This window comes from Myzus persicae, unplaced genomic scaffold (assembly GCF_001856785.1).
Source record: "Myzus persicae strain clone G006 unplaced genomic scaffold, MPER_G0061.0, whole genome shotgun sequence".
Classification (NCBI taxonomy): Eukaryota; Metazoa; Arthropoda; class Insecta; order Hemiptera; family Aphididae; genus Myzus; species Myzus persicae.
Genome location: NW_019104330.1, coordinates 1 through 13,099, shown reverse-complemented (window position 1 = coordinate 13,099; position 13,099 = coordinate 1). Strand labels below are relative to the sequence as shown.

The 13,099-nt window shown below is 28.6% G+C and overlaps 1 protein-coding gene across 1 annotated transcript; it reads right to left on the bottom strand.

Moving 5' to 3' along the window:
- Nucleotides 1-11,545: 11,545 nt before the first annotated feature.
- Nucleotides 11,546-13,087, bottom strand: LOC111041207. Its single transcript, XM_022325419.1, has one exon. The coding sequence runs from the start codon at nucleotides 12,924-12,926 to the stop codon at nucleotides 11,625-11,627; it is 1,302 nt and encodes a 433-aa protein (XP_022181111.1). The 5' UTR covers nucleotides 12,927-13,087; the 3' UTR covers nucleotides 11,546-11,624.
- Between the last annotated feature and the right edge of the window lie 12 nt (nucleotides 13,088-13,099).

The window sequence follows — 13,099 nt, the reverse complement described above, 5'->3', positions numbered from 1 at the left end:
TTTATTTTATATTTTTAGTTTTAAAACCTAGTCTTTAACGTCTCACCAGAATATTAGGAATTTTGGGAATGCCGAATGAGTGTAACTAAGATGACTCTCAATATTAGACGGGCACCGGCTACCGAGTACATACATTAAATAGATACATATTTTCCACTAATTCGAAATATATATTTATAGATCGTAAAAAAATATAGTAAGACTTGTGGGCGATTCAGTTTAGTGTCGTATATTTTTTTTTATTTATCTCAAAAATTCTCTCAAGTCAAGTATAATAATAGGCCACTGAACATGTTTATTTATTTATACTGCATTTTGTACCTAAAGTACCATATATTGTGTATTACATGTTGTATTGTTGTATATATAACGAAATTATAAAATATTAAAATACCATACGAAGCAGAAGTCAATCAACCCGAGTCAGCGAAATTGCTATTATGAATTAACGTTTTATTTTACGATTGTTTTTTACGTTCTCTGCATAATAAGTACTCTTATTTAAGTATTGTATTACTCGACTAATATACAGGTAAAGTTTATTGCCAATCATAGAGAATAATAAGGTAAAGTATTGAGCATAAATACGCATTTAACACATAATTAACCCTGTAAGTGGTATGAACGTACAAATATTTTTTAAATACCAATAAACCAATAATATAATTTAGAAACTAAGGCAAAAGTAGATTTTATAATAATTATGATAATATATATTAAGCATTAATTAATCTGTATAGGTATTATAAAATATATCCTTTCTCCATAGGCTAAAAACATAATTTTTTATGATTTACTTATTAATGACTACATACAATCTGTTTGATACTAATTTTAAAGTTATGGGACAACATGGCCAACTTCAAGGTCAAAAATTGGATTTTGTGAGTAAAGGGTCAACTCGCAAATTCTAAAAGTGGGCTCGCAAATTTTGGTGAAGATTTTGAGTCGCCAAGCCAAAGTGAGTGGGCAAACTTCACGTATGTTAATTGAAGTTCGCAGGTTTTGAACGAAGACCTTTTTTTGAAAGTGTGCGGTAGTGAACGACGCCCCAATAATTTTATACACAACGGCTATACAGCGGTAATATTATGCTATGTTATCGATAAAAGTTTAAAGTTACTATTTTTATAAGGGCACTATAGGTACTAATTGAGGTATCTTATACGACACATATCAAAAAAACTTAAAATAAACAAAAAATAGTTTAAATACACTAAATGAACGTAATATTTGTAAAAATGAGCTTAAAATGCAATAAAATGCAACTAACTGAAAAAATGCAAGAAATGCAAAAAAAAATGCAAACTAAAAATGAATAAATTGTTATACCACGAAACAAATTTTTTTTAGTTAAATGTTTATAAAATGTTTAAATTGTATACATAAAACTTGAATATGTAATATAATATATAAAATATGTCAATATTCTGACGCGGTACGCAGCGGCCACCAGTACAAAGTACAGGTACCGCAGCGACCGGTCTACGCTTTTGTCAACCACCACAACGGGCTACAGCGCGTTAACGCCAACTCCCCCACCGCGCCTAAAAGGCACAAGGTGGGACGGGAAGGCAAGGCGCGCAATACGAGTACCGGCCGCCGGCGGCGCCTCTCTCTTACGTCAACCGTCGAAACGACTCCATCACGGCTACGTACCACCGCACCGGAGACATACCGCTCGTCATCCGAAAGCCACGCCGGCGACCGTTTCACCGTTATATGTGACATCCGTTGACTTGACTACCAGATTACTTAATCTAACATTGATTTCAAAACTTTGAATATTGATATAATAAAGCGGCCACAGGCCATATCACACCAAAATACGTGTACCTTAATTTCAAGTGCGAGTGTCGTTTGTGTCACCCTACTTCCACTCCACACCCGACGACCGGCTGACTGCGTCGATCAACATCGCCGTAGCCGTGTCAATTCCACATAAGTATTATCATTGATTATAAATACTATAGATTGCTCACTGGCCGGTTTTTCGGTGGCGCGGTAATAATCGGGTGCCGCTACAAGGCGCTGCGGACGCGTGGATAGTTAGATCGGATAACGCTGTAAACGCTAGTAGTCACGTCATTTGGCCGATTGTAGGCACAGGGTTGCCAGATGTGGCGATAATTCGCCAAAGTGGCTACATTTATTATCACTTTGGCTAATGAATATACGATTTGGCGACTGGCGATGACAATGGCTAAAATTTTTTAAAAATGGCTATAAATTGGCTACATTTTGATATCAGATTTCTCATACAAAAAAACAAGAAAACATTTTTTTTTTAAATTTAAAGTTAATAGATTTGTATAATTATTATTTATTATTATTTATTCATAAGGTGGTAAGCGGTACTATAGAATTACGATGTCGGATGTTCTATGATATTACTATGTGATTTCATGATTTAAACTGTGGTGATTAGTGAGTTATCAATGATATGTTATCAACAAAAAACGGCGTTTTGGCGCCTTACCGAACTTTATCACCGCTTTGGAGATCAACATCGAAAATTGATAGTGTGTACTGTGTTCCATCTAGCAATTAATCCACTTTGCATTTTATTATTTACTAATTACTATCATAGAAAATTATTTAGACTTTCTATGTTCTATGAATTATGATTTTATCGTACTTTGTGGTTCGGTGTTATACTGTTATCTGATTCGACCAATAATAATAAGTATTTTAAAATTGCAGACTACAATAAACAGTTTACACCATTAACACAGTTACATTTCAACATTTGATCACTGATTATAATATGAAAATCATGTAGTATTTAATATTATTATTATCCGTGAACTGCTGACAAGTGACTATTAATATTGGTGTAATTGAGTAGGTAATTAAAACGTATACAATGGGTAAGGCAAAAAATGCAAAGTTGCGAAATTATCGGAAAGAATGGGAAAAGTGTTCATGGGCTCAAGGTAAATAATATATTAAAATAGGTTCATTATTTTAAAAGGCTGCATAGCCGCATAGGTACCTACTTGTAGGTATTTGTCATAAATACATTTTTTATTTTTAAATAATATTAACTATACCATTATGTCTTAGACCAACGTTATATATATGATTTTTGGATAACATTGGTTTAGGTTGGTTGTGTGAAGCAGACAAAGATGCAGATAATGTCAATGAAGCATTTTGTAAAGTTTGTAAATCATTTCTGAGAGCCCATCAAACTGATCTAAAAAAACATGGTAATGGCAAATCACATATGGCAAAAATGAAAATGATAGTTCCAGAATCTAGCCAAAGTAAAATGAGTAACATTATTATAACAAATGAACAAAAAGAAATTGACCTAAAGTTGGCACTTTATGTAGCGACCCATTCTTCTATAAGGAATATGGACCATTTGGCAGACATTTTAAAATCAATAGGAAAAGGTTCTCCTCTGACAAATTTGAAAATGCATCGCACAAAATGTTCTAGTATAGTAAAAAATGTTATTGGCCCTTCTTTACTAGAGAATGTTGTAAATGATTGTAATGGAAATCCGTTTTCGTTAATTGTGGATGAGTCTACTGATGTGTCTGTAATCAAATATTTATGTTTATGCATTAAATATTTTAGTGTTAAGGATCAAAAAATTAAAATTCAATTTTTAGGCTTAATTGAAGTGGAAAAATGTACAGCCGATTTATTGTATGAACATATCTGTAAATATATTGATCGTATAGGCTTAAATCTAAAACAGTTGGTTGGGATTGGAACTGATGGCGCAAGTAACTTATGTGGTAGAAACCATTCTCTTTTTACTCTACTTAGACAACAAATTCCTAATTTACAAATAGTTCGATGCATTTGTCATTCTCTGAATAATGCCATTTCCAATTAAAGCTGCTGATGCATTTCCAAGCCACATAGATTTCATCTGTAGAGAAGTATTTAATTGGTTTCATATTAGTCCATTAAGAAGAGCAGAATATAAAAACACATTTGACCTATTAAATACAAATTCTAACGGTAAAAATAAAAAGTTCCATCAATTTCATCAACTGTCCGGTACCAGATGGTTAGCTCGTTCCTATGTCGTTAATACAATTTTAGAGCATTGTTTGGAATTAAAAACACATTTTGCATATGTTGTTCAAAAAGAAATATGTTATATTGCTCGAGTTTTGAATGAAATGTTTCATGATGACATTAATTATTTATATTTTATAATAATAAAGCCAATATTAGAAGAGTTTAATAGGTTGAATTTAACATTTCAAAAAAACTTTGTTGACATTGGAAAATCGTATGTTGATATATGTGGACTATTTATGTTTTTAGCAAAAAAAATAATGAAAATATCTTCCACTTCCTCGGATTTTAACAGTATTAGACAAAACATATCTAATGAAACTGCTTATCTTCCAGCAGATAAATGTATGTTTGGTATACAGTACTATCAAGTAATAAATACACTTAAAATTGTATCGGATACTAAATATGTTGTTGATGTTAAAGCACTGTCATTTATAAAAACTTTATTATTTGAATTAGACAAAAGACTTCCAGATAATTTAAAATTATTTCAAGAACTTCAGTATTTTTCTCCAAAACAATGCCTCAATCAATTACATACAAAATTTTCCAATTTACCATTTATTAATCAATTTCTTGAACCATCTATGTTTTCATCTTTAGAAGTACAATGGGAAAACATCATAAATATAAATTGGTCTCTTCATTTATCCGAAGAAGAGTTAGATGATAGTTATGCGTTCTGGGCTAAGCTATATTTTTTTAAAGATGCTGGTGGATCATTCATTTTTAGAGATCTATCTGAGTTTGTACTGAAAGTATTATGTCTACCTTCAAGCAATGCAGTTGTTGAAAGGGTATTTTCAATAATGAATGCTATTAAAACCCGATCTAGAAATAGAATGAACTTTCCTATGTTGGATAGCTTATTGAGAATTAGAAGTACTTTTACATCAAAGACTAAATGTTGTATTGAATTTTCACCCACAAAGTCTATGTACGAGAAATTTAATTCCAATATTATGTATTCAAAACATGAAAATGAATCTGTTCCAAGTTTTGAAGATCATTGTACCGATGAAGATAATACTATAGATGTGTTTCATGAAATTACATTATCTGATAACCAATATTAACAAGAAACTTGATACCTACATGTATTATAATATATTACTTATTTTTATTTTTATTTTTTAAAAAGAATATAATGTTATTTTGTATTAATATTGTACTTGTACTAAGTAGTACAAAATATTTTGAAAAGATACTGTATTACCTATATCTTATTTTTTATTTTTTTTTTTTAATGATAATAATGTTATTTTTTATTAATATTGTACAAAGTAGTACAAAATTTTTTAAAAAGGTATTGTTTATTTTACTTAAGTAAATTGTTTAAAATTTAAATTATGAAACTATTTAATTATTAACTATTTACAGCTCCTTATTATCGTAATAGTTATTACTCATTACCAACACATGGGTGAATAATGATTACAATGAAATTGACACCGAATAACGAATGTGTCAATACTTTTATTTTAAATTACGAGTCCAACTGTCCAGTTTTAAAAAGAAGGGGTAAAATGGTGATGATAAGAGTAGGGATAACAATTTTGGTAATAATTAGAATTTATGGTTGGCGATATTTGGCTACTATAAAAAAATGATTTGGCTACATTATTATTGGTATATCTGGCAACCCTGTGTAGGCAAACTGCGTAGCGTATTCAAGAGAGGCGCATCAGTTTATAATCGACTCCCCATATAACTTTTATATTCAATTTACACTAGTTCGGTCATTACAGTAGTAATAGTAGACAGTAGTACTGTAGGGCGTAGAGTATAGTTCGACATTCGTGTACTGTACTCGAGATCCGTTAGGTTGTCTATGGTTTACTGGTTTACTCAAGGCTGGGCATTAACGAGTTAAAAAGTTAAAAATTAAATTAATTTTTACCTATTAACTTAACTTACTAGTTCGCTGTTTTGATTAACTTAACTTTAACCTAACTCATTTATATCTCCGTTAACTTAAAATCAACTTCTAATTTTTAATTTTAGGTACCAACTAAGTTAATTTTGAATTTCCATGTTTTCTAAAATATATTTTAGTCTACCTATAACGGTTCGTCGATTTAAAATTCGTAGAATATTAGAAAATATTGTTGGAAAACAACTATATAGATAATAATATAATATTAATAATTGCATCTATATTCATAGATATATAATATATTACCTACTATACAAGTGATTTTAAAACCTTTTCAATGATTTTTTTTTTATAATTAACTTAACTTTAAACTTAATTGAGTAAAAAATATTTAACTTAAATTAATTGAGTTAAAAAAATCGTTAACTCACCCAGCCTTGGGTTAGTAATATAATGATATAGTATAATAGGTTATCAAAATTAACTGTAATTGACAGTTTATATCCACTGATTATCTGTCTAAACAAATATAATTAATTAATAATTGGTGTAATAAATATTAAGTATGATATTATAATTAATAATCCAAATAAAAGTTCTTCTAGAATAAAAAAAAAAACATAAAAACTTGACTTTAATAAATAATGATTAATTGATAACATTTTATAATATTATATATCTCACAAATAACAAATTATTTGATAGTTACTTATTTTGAAAAACGCGTAATTTTGCAACATTTTGGGCATGTTTTTTTAAATGTATATTACAATTCTCCCTCTTACATTGTTTGAAAATCAGTGTTCGAAAAAGTAGTTCAATTACATACAAATAATGATCGTAGCATGTTGAGTCTTGTAAATCGGGATACCTGTTATAGATTTTTTGAAGTGCTTTTTCTTTTAGTTTGCCTAAGACATTTTTTTCAGTTTTAATGTTTGTGTATTTTGTTGAAAAAATATCGAAACACATTTTTGAAATATTTAAAAGTTTTTCAGATGGTGCTTTGAGACCCTGCATTGGTCCAACGTGGTCGTACGTCTTGTACATAACTAAAAGCTGTTTTTCGTTGTTCAATTCATGATTTGGTCTTATTAAATGTGATTGGCAATCTGTGCACATAAATTTGATTAAACATTTTTTTGCCAAGTATCCGGAAAAATAAACTTCTGAACAAGTTTCTAAAAGAAATTTATTTATCTGAGATTTATTTTGACTTGCAGATGAAGAGTCTGTAGAATCGGAATCTATATCTGTCGTTTCACTTTCCTCGTCTTCATGTGGTTTAACTATTTCAATTGGAATATCTACTTCAATATCTTTTAAAACATCGACGTTTATAAACTCATCGGTATCCGGCTCACAGTTGCTGCATGTTGTAGAACATTTCATTAAACTGAATGAACAGATATGTCCAAAACAGCAACGAAAGGTTCGCGCTGTAGGATTTTTATTGTATCTGTAAAAATATAAAAATATAGATAATAACATTCAAAATCAATGATTAAACTTAGCCTAAAATATATACCTACGGAACAGTTTAAATTGAAATGTGTGCGTACAAAATGTAGGTAAAATGTGGAAAAATAGTGCACTTTTTAAACTTTTTATTAAATTAAAATCATGCAATTAGATGAAAAATTGGGTTTGTCATGAAATACGAGTAAGATATAAGACATTTTTTTTGAATGGTTAAAATTCGTATTTAGAATAAAATAAATTAAAAATGTGGCAGTGTGAAATTTCTGAAATTATTGAAATGATTATTTACATACCCATTTTTCTGACGCATTATTGAAAAAAAGTTTTCCAAAGCATCTTGAGTTAGCCGATTTGTTAGTAAAAAGAATTCTTTTTCCGGTTGATGATTAATCATATCCAATTTTTCAGAACTATAAAGTTCGAGTAACGCAGTTATAGTCCAAACAATTCCTGTGAAACAAGGAGGTGTACTATTTTTTTTTGTTTTGTTACATATCTTCTCTGTTTTTTTAAAAATGGACCGAGCTATTTCTAAGTTTTGAAAAACAGTTGAATTTTTTTCACACATTGGCTTTCTATTTGGATTTGGTTCAAATAAATTTTTACTGTTACATGAATCGAACATATCATTAACTATATCAATAAATTCAGCTGTATTAATTGCAGTATTTGACTGAAGTTCCCCAGTCGATACGCATGTTTTAATTGCTGCTGAAACTGATTTGCTTAAAAGTTGTACGGCTAATTTACAGGACATTTTTTGAAACGGATTTGGAGACAAGTGTGTTGGAGTTATTTTACACATAGCTCGAACTGTATTTTTTTTGTCAATCTCGTAAGTTTTTTGAATATCACCAAATGAAATAATTTTATTCCCAACTTTAATGTTTCCTGATAACAAATTATTACGCACGCTTTTTAGTAAATGTGGCATATCATAGATTAAATGTAACTTTTTATCGCATATTATAGCTGACGGGTTTTCTTCAGTACCTCCAAGCAATGAAAACATACGTCTATTTTGTGTTCCTTGGTCACAAACGATAGATGTTGGTTGTAAACCAATATCTAAAATTGTTTTTACACAATCGTTAACAATAATCATTAAATCGTTTCCTTTTACGCCACTACCCGTGAAAAAATATGCTAAAGGAAATTTCCAATTAGTATAAAGACCACGTAACATAAACACCAAAGCATGTGAGCCAAATTTATCGGTTCTTCCTAATCTTCCTAAATCTTCATACCCTTCTATTTCATCTAAAACTGAATTATACTCGATACATTTCATAATCGATATTTCGTCAAGTAAAATTACACATTTTTTTTCAGAATATGTCATATCGGATAGTTTTAGTTTTAGTTGTTTTATATATTTTTCCGAGAACCTAGTCGTATAATTAATTGAGTTTAACCATCTTCGAACTGTACTTCCACCTGGTAAGATTATGCCATTTTTTCTCATATACATATAAGCAGACGGAGACTTGTAATACAGTGAAAGTGCCATATTTTTTTCCGACACTGACCATGATTTTCGTTTTTTATGAAGTAATTGCATTGAGACTAGAGCTTTGGAGTTTCTTGATGGAAAGTTTGCCTTTTCAAAAAACTGGCTTACATTAATTTTTTTATTTTTTATTTTTTTATTTGATTGTTTTAAAGAATTAATAATAGCACGTTTTTTTTTTAGTAATCTTCTCAAATGTAATAATTTATTTTGTGTGAGTGTATGGTAATCTGATGTAGTACTTTTATCGTTTTTGAACTTTTTTGGAGGAGTAGGTAAATCAATCAATTGCGATATCCATTTTTTAGTTTTTGGTGACACAGATGGTGTCTGAGGACTTCGGTCAAATATAGAAAACCTAGGACTAGATAAACTAGAACTGTACTTTTTTTTTGTAGTTAATATTTTCAATGTTGTAGCTGGTGAATGAGTAGGTATATATTTGAGACATCATCTGTACAAAACAGAAAATATTCTGAGCAACTGAGAATTATAAGTTGATCTTCTAGCTATTCAAAAATATGGAAATACATAAACATTTAATTATTGTCAATAAAAAATTGTTCGGTCGGTTCAAATACTTGACAATTTAATACGATAGGTTTCTGATAAGTATAGGGCGTAGTCGTTCAAAATATATTTATTAAGAGGACGCTACACATATATTTGTTGTGTCCGTCTTACAAGTGCATAACTTAGCAAATTTACGCTCAGCAGATTACGTTAAGCTCCGTTAGTTTAAAAATTAGAGTAGATTGACCTATTATGAAACTTGATGGTAAGAACATTATCCGTGTTTTTATGTGGTTTTTTTTGCGATAACTTAATTTTGAAGTAAGTTATGAGCATTTTTAATTTACGGAGAAAACAAATGCCAGTATTACGTCCTCGATACCTACATTTTGACAAAATACATAAAAATCACGAAAATTTGCAATTTATTTTGAGTTAGAAATTCATAAAATTTTTTTTTTAAATCTAAGGTTTGAAAATTCTTTACAAGATTCTTCATGAGTTTGTCTAATTATTGTATCAAATAACAATTTTTACCGGAAAGTCAAATTAAATTTTTATGAGCAATTGAATTACAATTATATTGGATATTCACTCAATTTCTGTTGTACCGATATTCTTATTTTGTTGTTATAGAAAAATGAATAATTGTAGAAACTTGAAATTTACAACAAATATTAATTTCATCAATTCATATACTTGATAATTTACAAAATATTTCAAAAATTTTTAAGTTATTTAAAGACATTTGAAATTTTCCGTTTTTTTAATTTTTATTCTATAAATGTCAAGAAAATTTATTTGTTGGATCAAAAAACTTGAAAATTTAATACAAGGTTCACCATAAGTTTAAATAATAGCAGTTAGAAAACATTAAAGATACATAGGTACATTTTTTTTTATAACCATTTAAAGTTCAAATTTTGACAAAATTTGTTTAATTGAAAATTTACAAATTCTTTAGTTGTTAAAAATGTATAAAATATTTAACTTTTATAGCTAAGTATTGAAAATTTGATACAAGATTCCACGTAGCATAATAAATATAATTTGATTAATTTGGAATTTATTTTACAGGTACCTACATTTAAAAAAAAAATAATAACAATACAATTAATATTGAATAAAATATCATTGAATTCAAATTTAATACCATAAATTACAGTTACCCACTTGATAACTACTGTAGGTACAGCAGAGCGGATGTCGCTTCCCACTGTGCAAAAAGCCGTTCCGGTTATGTAAAAAAACCATTCCCAAGGAACTATGGAATATTCCTTAGGAACTTCCATGCGAGTTCTAAATACATTCCAGAAACGCCTTATGCCATGTTGTTTGGAACATTGTTTAAAACATAATGTAACTGTATTCAGATTTATGTTACCTGAATGGTTTTTTTGAAACACTCCAGTAATACTTTTCAAAAACTATTCCTGGGATGTTTGTGGATACTATTGATTAAAAGTTTGAAATATTATGTTCCCGATATGTTTTTTTTAGAACTTCATAGGAACAGATCCCCCCTCCCTCCTACTATACCTCTCCAATGAAATATATTCATATACATTTATAATTATTCATGCTTAATTATAACTATAATAATTTTCACGGATACACGTATTCTTAGATATGTATACAAAGTATTTGTAACAATTGCATAAAATATACACAGTTATTACATGAGTAGAAATATAATTTACAAATAAAATAAAAAAATCCAATTTATAAAATAAATAAGTTTATTTTAAAATAAATGTCCATAATGAAGAAACAATAAAATTACAATTGCTTGATTATTAGTATGTTGAACAAAAATAACTTAAACTTAATATTATTTACAATTATATAATATATGGTTCTGACATAAGATAACACTTATAACTGAAAAAATTCTTACAAGTCTATATGGTATTGGTTGTAAAAACTATATACACCAGTATATTACATTATCTATTAATCGTTAATTGCTCAATACCAGAATAGTTGGATAAATAATGTAATTTTATGTCCCCAAGTTCAATGTCAAAAAATTATTGATTTTGAAATAAAAATATAGAATTGAAAATTAAATCTAGAAAACATAATTATACATTTTAATACTTATTTAATTTAAATTACATACAATATATTTTAATATTAATATACAGGTAAATATTTGAAAATTGAAAAATATACATTGTACAACTACAAACTATTTCAAACATTATGACATAATGAAATCACAACAGCTTGATTATTAACAAGCTGAGAAAAAAAACATTTATACTTTACAGTATTTAAAACAATATCATAAGGACTTGATAAATTATTAGTATTAATTAAATAAATTCCAACATGTCTACTGAGCACTGGTTTTATAAATAAATCATTAATGGTTAACACTTTTACAACAGATAATTTAATAGTGTTATCAATTTTTGAATTTGTCTTATAAATATTTTTTATTACTGCAATACTACCATCATCTAAAATAATACACTGATTTTTTGTATTACTACAGCTAAGAATATAATTATTGGAATTTAAAGTAATTTGATTATAATAAATGGTCCCAAAATTTGAAATATTTTCATTTATCCTAAAAGATTTTATTAAACTATCCTCATCATAAGTCGAAACTGCTATCAGTTCTTCTCCTTCAGATGCAGTTATTTTATTTTGAATTTCTGAAAGAGGGTATCTACAACACTTCATAGATTTTTTTAGAATCTGAAGATAGTTTTCATATTTAAATGAACTATAATTATCTAAAGATCCATGCAAATGAGCAAAAAATGGTAAGTGGATTAAACTGTGCACATTATAGTTGATAAATTGAGGACCATAATGCGATGAATAGTTTTCAACAAATTGTCGTAAAAGGTTTAATTCTAAATTATTATTTTCATTACTAATATGATTTGAGATTAATATTCGAATGGATACAACTAAAAGTAGAAAGTGTTCATAAAATTCTTTTTTTAAGTTTGATCTCAATACAATAACCCCCGTATATAGAAGAATTTCTCGAAATTCAGTAGCCTTCCAATACTCAAGATCATCAAGGGATCTTGGCAGGCGAGCAAATTCAGATGGTACTGACTTTCTTAAATTGAACAAAGATAAAGAAATATTAGATTTTTTTTCTTCTACAATTCTAACAGGTTTTTTCCCCCGTATCCAAAATTCAAGAAGGCGTTTCATTACTCCTTGGCAAACACAATGCATATAATCCAGAACAACGGTGCTCGTCACATCTATAGGAAGTTCTAATAAAGGACTTACACCATCTTTGTGATATTCAGGATTGGATTTAGATCTAAATGAATCATTACTACGTGACGGAGCAGACATATCTAAAAAACATACTCTTTTATCAATGTAATCTCCTTCTACTTCACAAGAGTTACAAGAAAAATACCCATTATGGTTCTTAACATTTAATAGGAATGATTTTGCTGGCGCATCAGCCACAATATGAACAATTTCAAAGTTTATTTGTTTATTTTCAATTTTCATACCACAAGTTAATAAATTTTGTAGCTCGTTTATAAATGGTCTGAAATATTCATTCACATTTCCTGGTTTGCTTTTATAACTATGATAAATACCAACAGGAAATATTTTCTTTACAAAAATAGGTATATTAGTAAATGATAATAAAATAGGCCAAAATTGAGTTTTTGAGCTCT

Coding starts and splice junctions, on each gene's coding strand:
- LOC111041207 (XM_022325419.1), bottom strand. CDS start 12,926: ATGAAAATTGAAAATAAACAAATAAACTTTGAAATTGTTCATATTGTG.